Consider the following 20,378-nt stretch of genomic DNA (forward strand, 5'->3'; position numbering starts at 1 on the left):
ACTGTTAGAATGTTAACATTGTTAATATAAATATTATTTAACTTCACCAATATCCTAATTTTCAGCTGTCTCGAATGTTATGAGTGTTCACAATCCGCCACCCCTCTGTCTGCATTATGAGATTACCCAGTCACTTGTCGTGTCTATGGCGGCTAAAAATAGACACCACAACAATGCGAACATGCTCCAAGTTGATTGGAAATAGCCAAGATTTCACAACAATTGCTCCCTTGTGGTCATCAGACAGTACATCAGACAGTTAAGCTGTGTTCGGTTTGACAGGACACACGCCTTCCTTCAACATTTTAGCAAGAGGCAAGGATGACAATCGGTTGGAAGACGCTGGACGTTGGAGAGCAGGTATTATGACTGCCTGATGCTCAGTTTTCGCGATGGAAAAAAGCTCGATATTCAGAAATTTGTATAAATGCAGACGATGAAAAGATGATTATGGATTCCTGCATACCTCTCCTTAAGAAAATCAGGAATGTCACCTAAACTTTCCAATTCTTTATGGACATTTATCAGGACCTATGTTTTGTTGGACTAGTCCGACCTCACGTAACAGTAGGTTGAGAAGAGTTACGAGTAATGGATTGCAATGCGAACAAACACTGTACACATACCTCTAGCTGGTCACATCCTAACCCAATGAATCCCGTTTTTAATTCATTAGGCTAGTCAAATCCCAGTTATAACATCTTCCCTTAATTTCTCCCACCACACACAACTTTGCCATGGTATTCCAGCTGATCAATGTTTCTCGGAGGAAGACCTCCAGGTAGGTACATGTATCTCTGGTGTTTTGACAATGTCCACCATTTACTGTGTCGTTCAGTAAGTGAGTCATGTGAACACATGAATCTTACCCACCTAGAGTCAAACTCCATAGTTAGTAATTAGCTGTATATCATTTGGTGCAAAATTATAATACATGAACTAACCAGTTTCTCCAAAATTCCTAGGGGTTTTGCAAAGACATGATTAAATCATCTCAGATCTGGAAAACAGGGTTAAACTAGATAGCCTAGAGGCTTTCCACTTGGGAAGTGACATTCCATCAGGATGTTAGGATCTGGAGTTGACCAGCTAAAAGTATACGTATACTGTTCTCTCATGCTACAATCTGATCTCAATACTTCAACGATCTCAGATGAGAGGTGAAGCAGCCATGATTATGATGTATCCAAATATTTCTCAAGCTGCTTAGTAGTACATTCAAACCATTGTTGGACGATCCAAAGGGGGGAGCCTTTGAGGCATAGTGCTTACTCAGCCTGTTAGAGTACAATGTCTGCTGAAATATATCATATAACATTGTTATTATAATATTATTATTTGTGATAATGTTGTGAGAATGTCTGCCTCAAACTCTTACCTTAGCAGACTCATAACCATGGTCTGTCGGTCAGGAATTATGCTGTTTGTCACGCTCACCTGGATTTTAAATGGTGTCTCTGTCAGTGGACAATGAGTAAAATGGAATTTGGAATGGACGAATAATTCCACTTATATTTTTTATTCCTTTTAGGCTCTCATCTACGACATCCAAGGTCGTGCAAGGGTGGAGGAAGGACCGAAAAGGGTAGGTATGGTATTGCTACAATAATCCCTCAACCATTTCGCATGTAAAAGAGCGACTTTCAGTGTAGTTTATGCATATTGTTAATATGATTTTGGAAACAAAACTGCATGGTTTGGTTTGACCAGTTCCAGGGCTTCAACAAAGGTATAATTTTATCAGCCCACACAAAATAATGCCTTCACAATATGCTTGAATAAACACCTTGCTGACATGCGAAAAGGTTGAAGTTCTATTACAGTACCTAATTTCATTTTATGCTATTTTAGGTTTATGGCCATGACAGTCCTGACCCGATTTTGTTTCTTTTTTAGTTGTTAGCTGGAGTTTCCGTGGAATCATTTGGTTGGTGCGCTAGCGCAGCGTAATGACCCAGGAGTGTTTCACCAATGCGGACGCTGCGAGGTCAAGTCCAGCTCATGTTGGCTTCCTCTCTGGCCATACGTGGAAAGGTCTGGCAGTAACCTGCAGATGGCCGTGTGTTTCCCCGGGGCTCTGCCCGGTTTCCACCCACCATAATGCTGGCTGCCGTGGTATAAGTGAAATATTCTTGAGTACGGCTTAAAACACCAATGAAATAAATAAATAAATAATAGTTGTTACTCTTGCACTAACTAGATTAGGGCCTCTAGAATTTATAGGTCCCAAGGTGTGAGTGTTAATTTGTCAGTGTGTTTAATAGCATGAAACAAATGTTGACTTTCTCTCCGGTTGTATGTGGGAAGGTCTGTCAGCAGCCTGCGGATGGTCTTGGGATTCCCCCGGGCTCTGCCCTGTTTCCTCCCACCACAATGCTGGTCGCCGTCGTATAGGTGAAATATTCTTGAGTACGGCGTAAAACACCAATCAAATAAATAAATAAATAAATGGAAGCATGCTGTCAGTATAAAAAATATACACATATAAGTTTGAGGCAACCTTTGTAATATATTGTGAGGGTTAGAGTGTGGGAGGGGAGACTTATCCATAGATTTGGTTGTATACAGTCTTCCCTGTGAGGAACAGCTTGTGACCAAGCGACTATAATGCTTGTCTTTCATTGGCCAGGACACACACCAAGAGTTGCAGCTTCTTCCCAGCCATTGGCTGAGAATGTGGTTGCCCATTATTCCCTGACCCTCATGCAATGTGACATGAGGCCTTGGTGACAAGAAGCCATTGCCCATTCATTGCTCGCCACAATATGGCTGAAATATTGCCGATGTGGCGTTAAGCCATAATCATTCATTCCATTCATTTCTGACAGCTGGACTTCCACCATTATAGTATGCATATCTCCGAGTCACGCGTGGGAAAGTTCATCAGTAACTTGCCAAAGGTCAGTGGTTCATGCCAATCACTCAGGTATTCCTCCACCCATGAAATTCCTGAGTGTGGCGATAAACAAAGATTAGAAAAAAAAATTTGTCTGTAAACTCTACTCGTTCCAACCTCCCAGAAATTTCATATCCCCGAAATGTGTTTGTTTGATGTTGACTCAGATATTCCTGTTCCGAGAGACGTTTAAGAGACTTGCGCGTTACAGCGCAAACCAGACTGAGTTCATCATTATCACCAATAAAAATGGCCTTAAAGAGCACCTGCCTGGGTACGTACGTCATCTCTCATAAAGCTGTCACTCTTTGGGGAATTTTCGGACAGCAGAAGTCGTGCTAGTCCTGAAGCACCTTGTACCGTCTCATGTGACCCGTCACAGCGGAAATTTCTGTAACGGGAACTGTGATGACTCTAATTCCTCAACATTTTCAACCCCCTGTGCGACCAAGAAGCCCTTTTTTGAAACATTTGCAAAGAACTAGCGGATGTACAACAATAATTTGCACAGTTTTATGAACCTTACATCTTTAGTGACAGAAAGAAATCATTTTTGGCATCATTGTCGTAACCATTGTACGCATGAATTCCACTAAAGAAAATGCTTTAGAGGTTGACAAGGTAGAAGATTTACAGTATAAAGTCTTTAATACAACAACAGCACAAACAATTATACGTGATGTTCCGTAATTTTGATTGGCTCGGTGTGTGTGAACAATCTCACCTGCAGGTCTCACCAGAAAGAAACATTCAGAATTTGTGTACCTTTACATCAGCATGTTGAATAGCAAAATATATGGTGTTCGAAATTTTTTAACATTTCCACAATCACGTCATCTTCTGGGGCTGCTTGCTCAAAAGTGTATGAGAACGTAATCCCAGTATTAACTTGTAAGTGTCACTTACTTTGTATTATGATAAGACTGCTTGTAAGAATTAAACCTGGTTTAACTTTTAGTGCACTTTTGAACAAAGTGGCCCAGAATGCTGGGTAATTTGAGATGTACTTTGTTGTAAGAGCTCTGAATGTTTACTGAATAAGATGGTTTGTTTTTGGTTATGTTTTATTAATAGCTTGAGCATTACAAATGTAGTGCTTGATAGGCACAAACAGATGACAAACACCTGTGCTAATTATGCCCCAGAAAGCAATTATATACCTAATACATTTGGGACAGTTGTGTACAAACACACCTGTATGTGTAAGTATGAGAACCAGTGGTAACGAAAGACAGCACTACCTGTAGTATTAAGAATTGCTGTTACCTGTGTATGCATCCAAATACCGTGTAAGCAACAGAAGTCACACATTTGAAAATGTAGTCTGTGGCTTATGTACTAATGAAAGTGTTGATGTATGTAGTAATATAGTACATTTGTTTCTTACCTGTACTGAAATGTGTTTCAGTTTTGTTTAGATAAACTTTAAATAAATTGTGTTTAATAGTCATCAGTCAATCCACAATTGTATCTATTGTTGTATCTATCTTTTCAGACCAGCTGTGGTTTACAAAAATCCTCTTGTTCATGAGAATGTATCAATCTCAGACGGAATTTCACTGGATGCGAACGAAGTGCTTGTTTCGTACAGGATTGAAGAGGACTGCAATGTTCAGCGACACATTCACTACGGCCCCATGTTGTTCATGCAAGAAGCCAGTGAATGGTGGGTGTGAAAGGCAGATGCAACCATTCGCAGTTTTTGCTAACTGCGACTTTTGAGTTCTCAACTCAAAAGGTCTTGAAAACGCAAGATATTCGAATCACATAAATTTTTGCATTGTTCTCACACAGATTTGACAAACTAATTTTCACTAATCACAAATTTTTTCTGTCTTCAATAGATGGGCCAAAAATCTTGTTTTAGTTAATGCCCGTATCATATATGTATGTCTACCACACTAGTTAAACACATAGTTATATTAAAGAAATGAATATCTGTGCAAAATTAATATAAAAACCTCGTTACATTACACGGTACTAAAAATAAATTAACATTTAATATATTAGCATACAAATAACTGTTATATGACAAATAACAGATCACTTGTGTAAAATTGGCCTCAGATGAGAACAAGGCGAGATCACAGACTTGACATTCACGACCTGGACTCTATTGAATACGGCATTGATCAACACTCAAATCTGCACAGATCAGTCATATGTTAACTTGTTTTCCCTTGTTTTGTCCTTTGTTCTTTTAGGCTTCACCTGTTTGAGTGGCACGGCAAAGACCCGGTGAGCAAGACAAGGAAAATCCCAGGTCAGCTCAAGTTCACCAAACTCAGGGTCATCCCTGACCAGTTCTACTACAACGTGAGGTTATTTTATAATTTCTCTCCTTGACATTTTCACATAAATATGTGTACATATATATTTGTGTAGAGGATTTTGGATAGTAAAGTTTGAATATGTTTGAAGTCAAATTGATTATCTCCTTGTACTTGGGAAGAAACATGTGTTTACATTCACGGCATTCACAGAACATTTCACACCAGTGTTTCCAAATATCTTGCCAAAGGTCAGAGGTTAACCCGACCACTCCTCCACTCGTAAAGAGACTGCCTGTTATAACATCTGAAAAATCCTTGAGTTAAACAAATGAACAAGAAAATCAAACTTCACACTACAGTGTTCTAGTTTCATTTATGTCAACTGTTTTATTATAATGAACAATGAAATTCGGAGTAGGCTGAAGGTCAGTTTATTCTGCCATGCAATATTCGCTGAATTGTGTATCAGTGATAGGCATATGCGTCTCACTTTACACTGAAGCTGAAATTCTGATATGTTCTCTTAATCTGATCCCTGTTTTGCGGTAATCATTCAATCATTCAATCTTGTCCTACTTTGTTATGTACATACAACTATATTCATCATATGCTAGTACCTCACTTATCTCGTTAACTCACCTCATGTCTGTTACAGGTAGAGGAGGTAAGGACTGCCGACGATGCTGTTATCACTGTCAAACTGATGATCTTCTACGAACTAAAGAACATTGAACAAATGGTAAGACATGCACCTGTAGGTTCGTGAGCGGGATGCTGCAGAGACCGAATACATTTCTCTGTCAGACCAGACTGCAGTGTGATCTATGTCAGGAGGTTTGTCAGGTGCCAGGCCAGGTGTGCTTGTTTTCTCCATCAAATAAGTCAAATATTTTTGAAATGTATTGTAAAATGCCTGCCTCTGCAGTCATAAGTTGTGTTCCAGTGAGGCAGCATTTAATACAGATATGTCAGCTTTGGGTCCAGCATGCAACAAGGAGACACCGTCGTGATATGACTGAAATAATGTTGAAAGTGATGTTTAACTCTAATCAAACGAACAGAATCCTTCACCTAGTCAAATTTTAATACCATGGTTTGAAAAATTTGGGCTTTGGAGAAAGAATAATGTTTTCATGAAGAGAAGAAATATCTGTCTGTAATGTTTTTTCCTTTCCTTCTTTCAGTTAAATTCCACTCAAGACCCAATTGCTGATTTCATCAAGTAAGTATCATTTTTAATCCAGTTATGGCTGTTCTCTTACAACATTCTGTAATTCCGGAGTCTGGATGGAATTTTTTGTTCTCTAGCAAACCCTGTTAATACATTTTTGTCAGTGAATCATTCCTACCCGCCTCCCCAACATACACACACAACACCAGCTTTAGCAATGCGTGCATGTTCCCATTGGATATAAATCACACCCAGATATTAATCACACTCAGATATAAACCACACTCAGATATAAATCACACCCAGATATAAATCACACTCAGATATAAATCACACCCTGATATAAACCACACTCAGATATAAATCACACTCAGATATAAATCACACCCTGATATAAACCACACTCAGATATAAATCACACTCAGATATAAATCACACCCTGATATACACCACACTCGGATATAAATCACACTCAGATATAAATCACACTCAGATATAAATCACACCCAGATATAAATCACACTCAGATATAAATCACACCCTGATATAAACCACACTCAGATATAAATCACACTCAGATATAAATCACACCCTGATATAAACCACACTCAGATATAAATCACACTCAGATATAAATCACACCCTGATATACACCACACTCAGATATAAATCACACTCAGATATAAATCACACTCAGATATAAATCACACTCAGATATAAACCACACTCAGATATAAACCACACTCAGATATAAATCACACTCAGATATAAATCACACCCAGATATAAACCACACTCAGATATAAATCACACTCAGATATAAATCACACCCTGATATAAACCACACTCAGATATAAATCACACTCAGATATAAATCACACTCAGATATAAATCACACTCAGATATAAACCACACTCAGATATAAATCACACTCAGATATAAATCACACTCAGATATAAATCACACCCAGATATTAATCACACTCAGATATAAACCACACTCAGATATAAATCACACCCAGATATAAATCACACTCAGATATAAATCACACCCTGATATAAACCACACTCAGATATAAATCACACTCAGATATAAATCACACCCTGATATAAACCACACTCAGATATAAATCACACTCAGATATAAATCACACCCTGATATACACCACACTCGGATATAAATCACACTCAGATATAAATCACACTCAGATATAAATCACACCCAGATATAAATCACACTCAGATATAAATCACACCCTGATATAAACCACACTCAGATATAAATCACACTCAGATATAAATCACACCCTGATATAAACCACACTCAGATATAAATCACACTCAGATATAAATCACACCCTGATATACACCACACTCAGATATAAATCACACTCAGATATAAATCACACTCAGATATAAATCACACTCAGATATAAACCACACTCAGATATAAACCACACTCAGATATAAATCACACTCAGATATAAATCACACCCAGATATAAACCACACTCAGATATAAATCACACTCAGATATAAATCACACCCTGATATAAACCACACTCAGATATAAATCACACTCAGATATAAATCACACTCAGATATAAATCACACCCTGATCTTATGATACAGCACACTTGAGATTATTTAGTCGTTTAGAGCTGGGTTTAATCCCAAATCCGGCCACATTTAAAAAGATTGGCTGGGGTTTTTCATTTATGATGAGTCTGCTAGGTGACAGCTTACAGTTAGAGTGGTGCGATGTCTTTGACGTGTGGTTTCAGTGAGGCAGCGCTGTATAAGTTAGGCTGGTAAATGGCCTGCATTACAAAGATACAGATACACCTGCATGACTGAAATCATGGTTAAAGTATTGTTAAACCCCCTAGTAATGGGAAACACCACCTATTTAGGGCCCATAACCAAGGTAGGCATACCATTACCCAGATGTTGTCTAAGGGAGGATAACTCAGTGATGTAGCCCAGTGGTACTGCCCATTGACTTATACCTCTGAGTTATCCCCACTTAGCCAACATCCAGATGGCTGTTTTCTGTCTGGAGTATTCTTTCCCATGAATACCAGTCTCGTGACCTTGCCTTTGTGTGTTTGCTGTTTTCAGTTGTCTTTCTGCTGATGTTGTGGCATACGCGTCTAAACTCACGTAAGTCTTCTCTCCTTACACATTCTAACTGGACTTTGTAAATAATGAATGAACATTTGTGATATGTTTTCAAGTCTAAATTCCAGATAATATTGCAGTAAGAAACTTCCACTAAGAGATAAGACTGTATAAGTACCAGGAAGGAAAGAAGCATTACCACCTGACATAGTATGTATTTTGGATTTAATGTGTGGAAAATGATAAACTGTAACCAAATCTGACATGAAAGAGATATTTAACTGTTTTCTGCCCTTCCAAGGCATGCGTTTTTCCAGGAAGGTGACATACAACATACAGTGATGCCATACCCAAAAGTCCCAGCTTTATCTCATACAAACCAGCGTGAACTCACCTTAGTCCTCAAACACTGATACAGCTTATTGCACTGTGTTGCACCCGCAGAGACTCTTGATGTGTGTTGAAGTACTGAATGATTTGAATAGGCAAAACTCATCCTGAGATTTAAATTTCATTTATTTATTTGATTGGTGTTCTACGATGTACCCAAGAATATTCCACTTATACGACGGCAGCCAGCATTATGGTGGGAGGAAAGTGAGAAGAGCCCGGGGGAAACCCACAACGGTCTGCAGGTTCAGGGCGTAATTGTTTCATTGCAGAAGATTAAAACTGCTAATGAGCACCTGATTTCAGGTACTTGGAATTTATTGAGAGATCAGGAGAATTAAACGAGAATGCACGCTACCCTCAACTGCATGAACGCTGCAAGGTGATTGGCTATGAAGTGTCTAAGGTGGTCTATCGTGGGTACCATGCGGATGACAAACTTCAGAGGATGCACAATCGGGCAGTGGCAGAGAGAGCCAAACTCAAAATTAATGTGAGTAACAGAAAGGGCCAAACTCAAACTTAATGTGAGTAGCAGAAGGGGCCAAGTTCAGAATTAATGTGAGTAGCAGAAAGGGTCAAACTCATAATCAATTTGAGTGGTAGAGTCAAAATTAATGTGAGTAACAGAAAGGGCCAAGGTCAAAATTAATGTGAGTAACAGAAAGGGCCAAACTCAAAATTAATGTGAGTAGCAGAAGGGGCCAAGTTCAGAATTAATGTGAGTAGCAGAAGGGGTCAAACTCATAATCAATTTGAGTGGTAGAGTCAAAATTAATGTGAGTAGCAGAAGGGGCCAAGCTCAAAATTAATGTGAGTAACAGAAGGGGTCAAACTCATAATCAATTTGAATGGTAGAAGGGGCCAAGTTCAGAATTAATGTGAGTAGCAGAAGGGGCCGAACTCAAACTTAATGTGAGTAGCAGAAGGGGCCAAGTTCAGAATAAATGTGAGTAGCAGAAGGGGCCAAACTCAAACTTAATGTGAGTAGCAGAAGGGGTCAAACTCATAATCAATTTGAATGGTAGAAGGGGCCAAAGTCAAAATTAATGTGAATGGCAGAGAGGTCCAAACTCAAGATTAATGTGAGTGAGAGGGCAGCTCAAAAGTAATGCCATGGAGAGAGCAACTCAAAATTAATGTGAGTGAGTGGGCCAACTCAGAATTAATGTGAGTGAGGGGGCCAACTCAAAATTAATGTGAGTGAGGGGGCCAACTCAGTATTATTGTGAGGGGGCCAAATCAAAATTAATATGAATGACAGGGCCAACTCAGTATTAATGTCAAAAATGATGAAAGGAAAAACTGTATTAATTTAAACCTTAGTCCCACTGTGCTATTTTCTGTTTTCAGTTTGAAAAAGAGCAACAGGAACAGAGTTTAACAGATTTTCAGCTGGAACGAGAAATGGAGCGGATAGAGACAGGTGGGTCCTGATAATTTGTAATAGGCTTTTCTGCTGGGATATCTTGAGATAGGCTTTGCTGCTGGAATAACTTGAGATGGGCTTTTCTGCTGTGATAATTTGAGATAAGTTTTGTTCCTGGAATGACTTGAAATAAGCTTTGCTCCTGGAATAACTTGAGATAGGTTTTCTCTGTCCTTGACAGGTTTTTTCTACCCTGATAACTTGCTGTAGCCTTTTTCCTCTGTGATAACTTCTTATAGGCCCGATAACTTGTGATAAGATTTTCTACCCTTATAACTTATACCCTGGTAAGCACTTTTTGTCCTGATAGCTGATAGGCTTTTCCTCCATCATAACTTGTGGTAGACTTTTCTACCCTGATAACTTGTTATTGACCTTTCTGTCTCAGTAGCTTCTGATAGACCCTTTCTTCATGAAAACGTTTGAAACAGATTCACAAAATGTGAGAGTCCCCAAATGTCCCCAAATGTAAAGTTCTTACCTCATGATTGTTGACTTGACTGTAGTGTTCAGAGAATTGTCTGGTATATTGTAGTGAAGGGCTTGCAGGCTCAGCCGTCGATTCTGCACAGGCATTTCGTCCCAATGCTTAGATTTTGATGCTGGAAAATAAAAGTTTGACACCTCTTTCTTGAGGTGGTATTGATGAGGTCATCAGAATTTCAATTTATCTTGACTTAAGTCAGAAATGGTATTGTGGAATGGACAACCCATGGTTCGCTGTGAATGTGAGGGTCTTGCACAATATAAAGGTTTTGTGTTAAAATTCACGTCTTGCTAGTTCAGACACAGGTTTAAGTCTGGACTTTGGGCACTGCTAGTTCAGACGCAGCTTTACGTCTGGACTTTGGGCACTGCTAGTTCATAGGCAGCTTTACATCTGGACTTTGGGTACTGCTAGTTCAGAGGCAGCTTTACGTCTGGACTTTGGGCACTGCTAGTTCATAGGCAGCTTTACATCTGGACTTTGGGCACTGCTAGTTCATAGGCAGCTTTATGTCTGGACTTTGGGCACTGCTAGTTCATAGGCAGCTTTACATCTGGACTTTGGGCACTGCTAGTTCAGAGGCAGCTTTATGTCTGGACTTTGGGCACTGCTAGTTCAGAGGCAGCTTTACATCTGGACTTTGGGCCCTGCTAGTTGAGAGGCAGCTTTACGTCTGGACTTTGGGCACTGCTAGTTCATAGGCAGCTTTACATCTGGACTTTGGGCCCTGCTAGTTCAGAGGCAGCTTTACATCTGGACTTTGGGCACTGCTAGTTCATAGGCAGCTTTTCATCTGGACTTTGGGCACTGCTAGTTCAGAGGCAGCTTTACGTCTGGACTTTGGGCCCTGCTAGTTCAGAGGCAGCTTTACGTCTGGACTTTGGGCACTGCTAGTTCAGAGGCAGCTTTACATCTGGACTTTGGGCCCTGCTAGTTCAGAGGCAGCTTTACATCTGGACTTTGGGCACTGCTAGTTCAGAGGCAGCTTTACGTCTGGACTTTGGGCGCTGCTAGTTCAGAGGCAGCTTTATGTCTGGACTTTGGGCCCTGCTAGTTCAGAGGCAGCTTTACGTCTGGACTTTGGGCACTGCTAGTTCATAGGCAGCTTTACGTCTGGACTTTGGGCACTGCTAGTTCATAGGCAGCTTTACATCTGGACTTTGGGCACTGCTAGTTCATAGGCAGCTTTAAGTCTGGACTTTGGGCACTGCTAGTTCAGAGGCAGCTTTACGTCTGGACTTTGGGCACTGCTAGTTCAGAGGCAGCTTTACGTCTGGACTTTGGGCACTGCTAGTTCAGAGGCAGCTTTACGTCTGGACTTTGGGCACTGCTAGTTCAGAGGCAGCTTATGCCTGGACTTTGGGCACTGCCAGCTCAGAGGCAGCTTTACATCTGGACTTTGGGCACTGCTAGTTCAGAGGCAGCTTTATGTCTGGACTTTGGGCACTGCTAGTTCATAGGCAGCTTTACATCTGGACTTTGGGCACTGCTAGTTCAGAGGCAGCTTTACATCTGGACTTTGGGCACTGCTAGTTGAGAGGCAGCTTTACATCTGGACTTTGGGCACTGCTAGTTGAGAGGCAGCTTTACGTCTGGACTTTGGGCACTGCTAGTTGAGAGGCAGCTTTACGTCTGGACTTTGGGCACTGCTAGTTCATAGGCAGCTTTACATCTGGACTTTGGGCACTGCTAGTTCAGAGGCAGCTTTACGTCTGGACTTTGGGCACTGCTAGTTGAGAGGCAGCTTTACGTCTGGACTTTGGGCACTGCTAGTTCAGAGGCAGCTTTATGTCTGGACTTTGGGCACTGCTAGTTCAGAGGCAGCTTTACGTCTGGACTTTGGGCACTGCTAGTTCAGAGGCAGCTTTACGTCTGGACTTTGGGCCCTGCTAGTTCAGAGGCAGCTTTACGTCTGGACTTTGGGCACTGCTAGTTCAGAGGCAGCTTTACATCTGGACTTTGGGCATTGCTAGTTTATAGGCAGCTTTATGTCGGGACTTTGGGCACTGCTAGTTCATAGGCAGCTTTACATCTGGACTTTGGGCACTGCTAGTTGAGAGGCAGCTTTACGTCTGGACTTTGGGCACTGCTAGTTCAGAGGCAGCTTTACATCTGGACTTTGGGCACTGCTAGTTCAGAGGCAGCTTTATGTCTGGACTTTTGGCACTGCTAGTTCATAGGCAGCTTTATGTCTGGACTTTGGGTACTGCTAGTTCAGAGGCAGCTTTACGTCTGGACTTTGGGCACTGCTAGTTCAGAGGCAGCTTTACATCTGGACTTTGGGCACTGCTAGTTCAGAGGCAGCTTTATGTCTGGACTTTGGGCACTGCTAGTTCATAGGCAGCTTTACGTCTGGACTTTGGGCACTGCTAGTTCAGAGGCAGCTTTATGTCTGGACTTTGGGCACTGCTAGTTCAGAGGCAGCTTTACGTCTGGACTTTGGGCACTGCTAGTTCAGAGGCAGCTTTACGTCTGGACTTTGGGCCCTGCTAGTTCAGAGGCAGCTTTACGTCTGGACTTTGGGCACTGCTAGTTCAGAGGCAGCTTTACATCTGGACTTTGGGCATTGCTAGTTTATAGGCAGCTTTATGTCTGGACTTTGGGCACTGCTAGTTCATAGGCAGCTTTACATCTGGACTTTGGGCACTGCTAGTTGAGAGGCAGCTTTACGTCTGGACTTTGGGCACTGCTAGTTCAGAGGCAGCTTTACATCTGGACTTTGGGCACTGCTAGTTCAGAGGCAGCTTTATGTCTGGACTTTTGGCACTGCTAGTTCATAGGCAGCTTTATGTCTGGACTTTGGGTACTGCTAGTTCAGAGGCAGCTTTACGTCTGGACTTTGGGCACTGCTAGTTCAGAGGCAGCTTTACATCTGGACTTTGGGCACTGCTAGTTCAGAGGCAGCTTTATGTCTGGACTTTGGGCACTGCTAGTTCATAGGCAGCTTTACGTCTGGACTTTGGGCACTGCTAGTTCAGAGGCAGCTTTATGTCTGGACTTTGGGCACTACAATTTCTGCCATCCATCATATGGCTGCCAATTCTTGAGTGCAGCATTAAATATCAGTCAAATAAATAAGTAAATACTATTGTGTATTTTGTTGTTGAAATAGAACAGAAGATGGAAGTAGAAGCATTGGAACATATCCACAAGATGGAGAAGTAAGTGTAGAGCTGTAAGTCTGGGGCCACTTTCACAACACTCCGTAAGTCATGTTTTCCGTAAAAAAAACTTGTGTGAGTTATAACGCCATAGGGTGACATTATTTACGAGAAAAGTTACAAAAATTGATTTACAAAGTTTTGTGAGAGTGACCCTGATTCTCGATGGTAAAACGCTATTCAGCAAAATGCAAAACATGGAGGCTGAGACAGCGACCATAGTTCACCATTTTAGCAGGGTTTATCAGTGCTCTATTTAGTACTGACGGTATCTAGGAACTCTGACATCAAATCACATTTTTTTCCTGATATATAGCAGAAGGAAGGAATTTTTAGGAACATTATTTCAGTAATCTTTCACTCATGGGTAAAAAGAGTTATTCCAACATTCAGTGTCGTGATGGGAATTGGATAAACTTGGGTAAAAAGTGGTTTACTTAGTGATGCCTATTTCGAGTGTTTAGACAGTTTTTTCTATAACATCCTCCCCTCTCTTCAACAAAATCATGAATCCAATTTTTTTTTCATTTACCTACATTAGGAATATGGCTTTAATTTTTTGAAGAGAATTTGCTTTTTTCAATGCTTGCACCTACTGTACAGAAAAATATTTTGCTGGAATATCTTTACATTTACATATCTTTACCATGTTTCAAGTAAGATTTAGCATTTTTCAAATTTTGCTTAAATCTGACCGATTCATGCACTTGTAAAGGTTGATTCATTTCCCATCAGAAAAATGTAAGTAACAGCATCAATATGTATCAATTTACAAAGGCTTTATGTGCGTTATGTGCTTAATGTGCTTTTAGTGCTTTTCACAGTGTTTTTTTTACAGGCCAGACTTTAGGTGAAATACTCTGCTAGATAGTTATATCATAAAAGAATAATGAGATAAATAAAGATACTTCGTATATTTTAAACTGAATGAATTTGTATGTGTAAAGATATATATTTAAAAAATCTGCCAAGGCAAAATTTAATTTGCAGTCAGATTATCTTATGATTAAATACGTGTTTCAGAGCCCAAATGCTACACAGGCTAAAACTGAAGACTGAAGAGCAAGAGGAGATAATCCAACAGTACATAGAGCAGAAACAGAGCAGTCTGCAGGTTTGTGAGAGTTACTTCCCTTGCAACAGTTACCCAATGGAGCCAGTGTGCGTAATCCGTTTAATGCGGTGCCAACAAGACAAAACCTCCTCAGCGGCCACCACAGTAGTGAGCCTCTAGCCTGCGTGTGGTGAGCTTGTGGAATGATATGGGACTGCTTGCAGAATGGCATTATTTCCTGATCACAATGCGCATATTATTTGGTGTTACTGTATTAAATGTTGAAACTAATTTGAGAATTGTTCTGTAAAAATTTTCTTTTCAAACCTGGCCATGGAAAGAGAAGCTGTAGATTCCCCAACTCTCACTGTCGACAGCAAAATGGTCGACAAAGCTTGTGTGGTCGTCTGCACAGTGTATAACCATTCGTTGAAGACGACTTGTCTCCCTCCATTGTGGTTTACATATCTGTAAGCCTTGTGGGAAAGTTTGTCAGTATCTTGGAAAAGATGGGTGGTTTTACCTAGGCAAATTGTTCAGTATGGCATTAAGTAACACTCTATTACAACGCCCTACTTTAATTATTTTCTCACAGGGGAAGAAACTCGAAAATGATCAGAAAATCCGCCATTATGGACAGCTTCAGCAGATGAGCGTGGATTTGACGCAGTACCTACTCAGTCTTTCGGAGAGACCCGAAAAGATTGTGAGAGTTATTGCTCCTTCTAATGCTAACAACATTCACTTCCATCATGACAGACTTTGAGCTCTGTGTGAAGGATGGACAGTAGCTGCTAAGTTAATGGTGGGGACCCGAAAAGGTCATGGCCCCTGGTTATGCGACTGACATCAACCATCATCCGACAAACTTGAAGAACCATGCAGGTCATAGTTCATGCGTGTAAAAGTATAAAAATTTTTCGCTGGCGAAAACTTTGTTTTAGTTATTCATGTATAATGTCATACTTGTAGCACTCAGATGTCAAATTGTGTCAAATAACACAATTTGTGAAACAAATGGTTTTTTTGGCTTTTTTTTTTGTATAGCTTCAATTTATCTAAGCTTACAAAATTAGACTTTAAAATTTTTATGGATCAACTACATCTACCTCATGCTGTTCCATCAATTTTCCCATTACAGAACTTTATCCAGTCACACTCAGGCTGATCAGTCCATACTGGAACATTGCCTATATATTTTATGTGTCATCTTATTTCAGTCTCTTTTGTTTAAAAAAAATTCATTTTTAGCAGTGACGACTGATAATGTAAGCTAGAGGTAGAGTATAAGGTATTTTTAGACTGTCTTAAGAAAGTTTAGACGTTTTTTTGGACCACCAATTGCCATACCTCCATTTATAACAGCTATAAATAATCATTTTGCATCATCAAAACACAAAGGCTTTGTGAGAAGGATAGGTCTTTAACATTAGCAAATCTTTTTTTTTGTTTGTTTGTTTTTTCTCAGGCCAGCTTAACCTGACCTTGACCTTATAAGATTGTGTAAGCTGTGTTCATCCACATCCTATTATAGGATCTATTTATTCACCCATTTGACAGCCACCTGAATATTTTACATGACTATTTGATTGGCTTAATTAAGGAGTCCCTGGGAGGATTTATGTCACTTGTTCAACAGTTTAAATTGTACAACCATTTGATTGGTTAAATTCAGATGCAGAGGCAGCTCATCCAATAAAATTGTCTCTCAGTTTTAATCTATCATAACAAATTTCTCTGTCCTCTACAGAAACTACATGGAAAAGGAAGTCTTTGTTTTTATGAATTTTTAGCCTACAAATCAAAGCAAAAAACCCTGCAGACTCATATTTTGAGAGTTCCTACGATTAAAATGTGTGGAAAATGTTGCCACCAGAACAACACAAGACTAGTGAGATTTCTTACACAGGACATGTAACCACACTGGCAAACAAAGTTCTCTTACCCCAAGAAAACATCAGTGTTACTAACTGGGAGGACGTGTAACCGCATTGGCTAACAAAGATTTCTTACTCCAAGAAAACATCAGTGTTACTAACTGACAAGACATGTAACCACATTGGCTAACAAAAATCTGTTACACCAAGAAAACATCAGTGTTACTAACTGGGAGGACATGTAACCACCTTGGTTAACAAAGATCTCGTACCCCAAGAAAGCATCAGTGTTACTAACTAGCAGGACATGTAACCATGTTGGCTAACAAAGTTCTCTTACCCCAAGAAAACACCAGTGTTACTAACTGGAAGGACATGTAACCACATTGGTTTACAAAGTTCTCTTACTCCAAGAAAACATCAGTGTTACTAACTGGGAGGACATGTAACCACATTGGTTAACAAAGTTCTCTTACCCAAAGAAAACTCCAGTGTTACTATCTGGGAGGACATGTAACCACATTGGTTCACAAAGTTCTCTTACCCCAAGGAAACATCAGTGTTACTAACTGGGAGATCATGTAACCACACTGGCTAACAAAGTTCTCTTACCCCAAGAAAACATCAGTGTTACTAACTGGCAGGACATGTAACCACACTGGCTAACAAAGATTTCTTACCCCAAGAAAACACCAGTGTTACTAACTAGGAGGGCATGTAACCACATTGGCTAAAAAAGATCTCTTACCCCAAGAAAACATCAGTGTTACTAATTGGGAGGACATGTAACCACATTGGCTAACAAAGATCTCTTACCCCAAGAAATCTTCAGTGTTACTAACTGGCAGAACATGTAACCATCTTGGCAAACAAAGTTCTCTTACCCCAAGAAAACATCAGTGTTGCTAACTGGAAGGACCTGTAACCACATTGGCTAACAAAGATTTCTTACCCCAAGAAAACACCAGTGTTACTAACTGGGAGGACATGTAACCACAATGTTTAACAAAGATCTCTTACTCCAAGAAAGCTTCAGTGTTACTAACTGGCAGGACATGTAACCACTTTGGCAAACAAAGTTCTCTTACCCCAAGAAAACATCAGTGTTACTAACTGGAAGGACATATAACCACATTGGCTAACAAAGATCTCTTACCCCAAGAAAACACCAGTGTTACTAACTGGGAGGACATGTAACCACAATGGTTAACAAAGATTTCTTACCCCAAGAAAACATCAGTGTTACTAACTCGGAGGACATGTAACCACATTGGCTAACAAAGATCTCTCACCCCAAGAAAACACCAGTGTTAATAACTGGAAGGAGATGTAACCTCATTGGCTTACAAAGATCTCCTAACCCAAGAAAACATCAGTGTTACTAACTGGGAGGGCATGTAACCACATTGGCTAACAAAGTTCTCTTACCCCAAGAAAACATCAGTGTTACTAACTGGCAGGACATGTAACCACACTGGTTAACAAAGATTTCTTACCCCAAGAAAACACCAGTGTTACTAACTGGGAGGACATGTAACCACATTGGCTAACAAAAGTCTGTTACACCAAGAAAACATCAGTGTTACTAGCTGGGAGGACATGTGACCACATTGGTTTACAAAGTTCTCTTACCCCAAGAAAACATCAGTGTTACTAACTGGGAGGACATGTAACCACATTGGTTAACAAAGATCTCTTACCCAAAGAAAACGCCAGTGTTACTATCTGGGAGGACATGTAACCACATTGGTTCACAAAGTTCTCTTACCCCAAGGAAACATCAGTGTTACTAACTGGGAGGACATGTAACCACATTGGCTAACAAAGATCTCTTACCCCAAGAAAGCTTCAGTGTTACTAACTGGCAGGACATGTAACCACTTTGGCAAACAAAGTTCTCTTACCCCAAGAAAACATCAGTGTTACTAACTGGAAGGACATGTAACCACATTGGCTAACAAAGATCTCTTACCCCAAGAAAACACCAGTGTTACTAACTGGGAGGACATGTAACCACATTGGCTAACAAAGATTTCTTACCCCAAGAAAACACCAGTGTTACTAACTGGAAGGACATGTAACCACAATGTTTAACAAAGATCTCTTACTCCAAGAAATCATCAGTGTTACTAACTCGGAGGACATGTAACCACATTGGCTAACAAAGATCTCTTACCCCAAGAAAACACCAGTGTTAATAACTGGAAGGAGATGTAACCTCATTGGCTTACAAAGTTCTCCTACCCCAAGAAAACATCAGTGTTACTAACTGGGAGGGCATGTAACCACATTGGCTAACAAAGTTCTCTTACCCCAAGAAAACATCAGTGTTACTAACTGGCAGGACATGTAGCCACACTGGCTAACAAAGATTTCTTACCCCAAGAAAACACCAGTGTTACTAACTGGGTGGACATGTAACCACATTGGCTAACAAAGATCTCTTACCCCAAGAAAACATCAGTGTTACTAACTGGGAGGACATGTAACTACATTGGCTAACAAAGATCTCTTACCCCAAGAAATCTTCAGTGTTACTAACTGGCAAGACATGTAACCACATTGGGAAACAAAGTTCTCTTACCCCAAGAAAACATCAGTGTTACTAACTGGAAGGACATGTAACCACATTGGCTAACAAAGATTTCTTACCCCAAGAAAACACCAGTGTTACTAACTGGAAGGACATGTAACCACAATGTTTAACAAAGATCTCTTACTCCAAGAAATCATCAGTGTTAGTAACTGGGAGGACATGTAACCACATTGGCTAACAAAGATCTCTTACCCCAAGAAAACATCAGTGTTAATAACTGGAAGGACATGTAACCACATTGGCCAACAAAGATTTCTTACTCCAAGAAAACATCAGTGTTACTAACTGATAAGACATGTAACCACATTGGCTAACAAAAGTCTGTTACACCAAGAAAACATCAGTGTTACTAACTGGGAGGATATGTAACCACATTGTTTTACAAAGTTCTCTTACCCCAAGAAAACATCAGTGTTACTAACTGGGAGGACATGTAACCACATTGGTTAACAAAGATCTCTTACCCCAAGAAAACGCCAGTGTTACTATCTGGGAGGACATGTAACCACATTGGTTCACAAAGATCTCTTACCCCAAGGAAACATCAGTGTACTAACTGGAAGGACATGTAACCACATTGGCTAACAAAGATTTCTTACCCCAGGAAAACGCCAGTGTTACTATCTGGGAGGACATGTAACCACATTGGTTCACAAAGTTCTCTTACCCCAAGGAAACATCAGTGTTACTGACTGGGAGGACATGTAACCACATTGGCTAACAAAGATCTCTTACCCCAAGAAAGCTTCAGTGCTACTAACTGGCAGGACATGTAACCACAATGTTTAACAAAGATCTCTTACCCCAAGAAAACATCAGTGTTACTAACTGGACGAACATGTAACCACATTGGCTAACAAAGATTTCTTACCCCAAGAAAACACCAGTGTTACTAACTGGGAGGACATGTAACCACATTGGCTAAC

General features: G+C 40.3%; 1 protein-coding gene across 1 annotated transcript; it reads left to right on the plus strand.

Moving 5' to 3' along the window:
* The first annotated feature begins 166 nt into the window (after positions 1–166).
* On the plus strand, positions 167–16,209 carry LOC135479619 (uncharacterized). The gene is made up of 13 exons (XM_064759509.1): positions 167–360; positions 1,532–1,585; positions 3,064–3,170; positions 4,392–4,562; positions 5,101–5,212; positions 5,825–5,908; positions 6,354–6,391; positions 8,459–8,500; positions 9,155–9,341; positions 10,202–10,274; positions 13,877–13,925; positions 14,949–15,039; positions 15,575–16,209. The coding sequence occupies exons 1-13, from the start codon at positions 322–324 to the stop codon at positions 15,743–15,745; spliced, it is 1,218 nt and encodes a 405-aa protein (XP_064615579.1). The 5' UTR covers positions 167–321; the 3' UTR covers positions 15,746–16,209.
* The last annotated feature ends 4,169 nt before the right edge of the window (positions 16,210–20,378 follow it).

This window comes from Liolophura sinensis, chromosome 12 (genome assembly GCF_032854445.1).
Source record: "Liolophura sinensis isolate JHLJ2023 chromosome 12, CUHK_Ljap_v2, whole genome shotgun sequence".
Lineage (NCBI taxonomy): Eukaryota > Metazoa > Mollusca > Polyplacophora > Chitonida > Chitonidae > Liolophura > Liolophura sinensis.

Bases quoted from the DNA above. Each gene is read 5' to 3' on its own strand.
- LOC135479619 (XM_064759509.1), top strand. From the start codon at position 322: ATGACAATCGGTTGGAAGACGCTGGACGTTGGAGAGCAG. The intron at 3,171-4,391 runs GTACGTACGTCA...CTATCTTTTCAG, and splicing joins CTTAAAGAGCACCTGCCTGG to ACCAGCTGTGGTTTACAAAA. The intron at 15,040-15,574 runs GTTTGTGAGAGT...ATTTTCTCACAG, and splicing joins AGAAACAGAGCAGTCTGCAG to GGGAAGAAACTCGAAAATGA.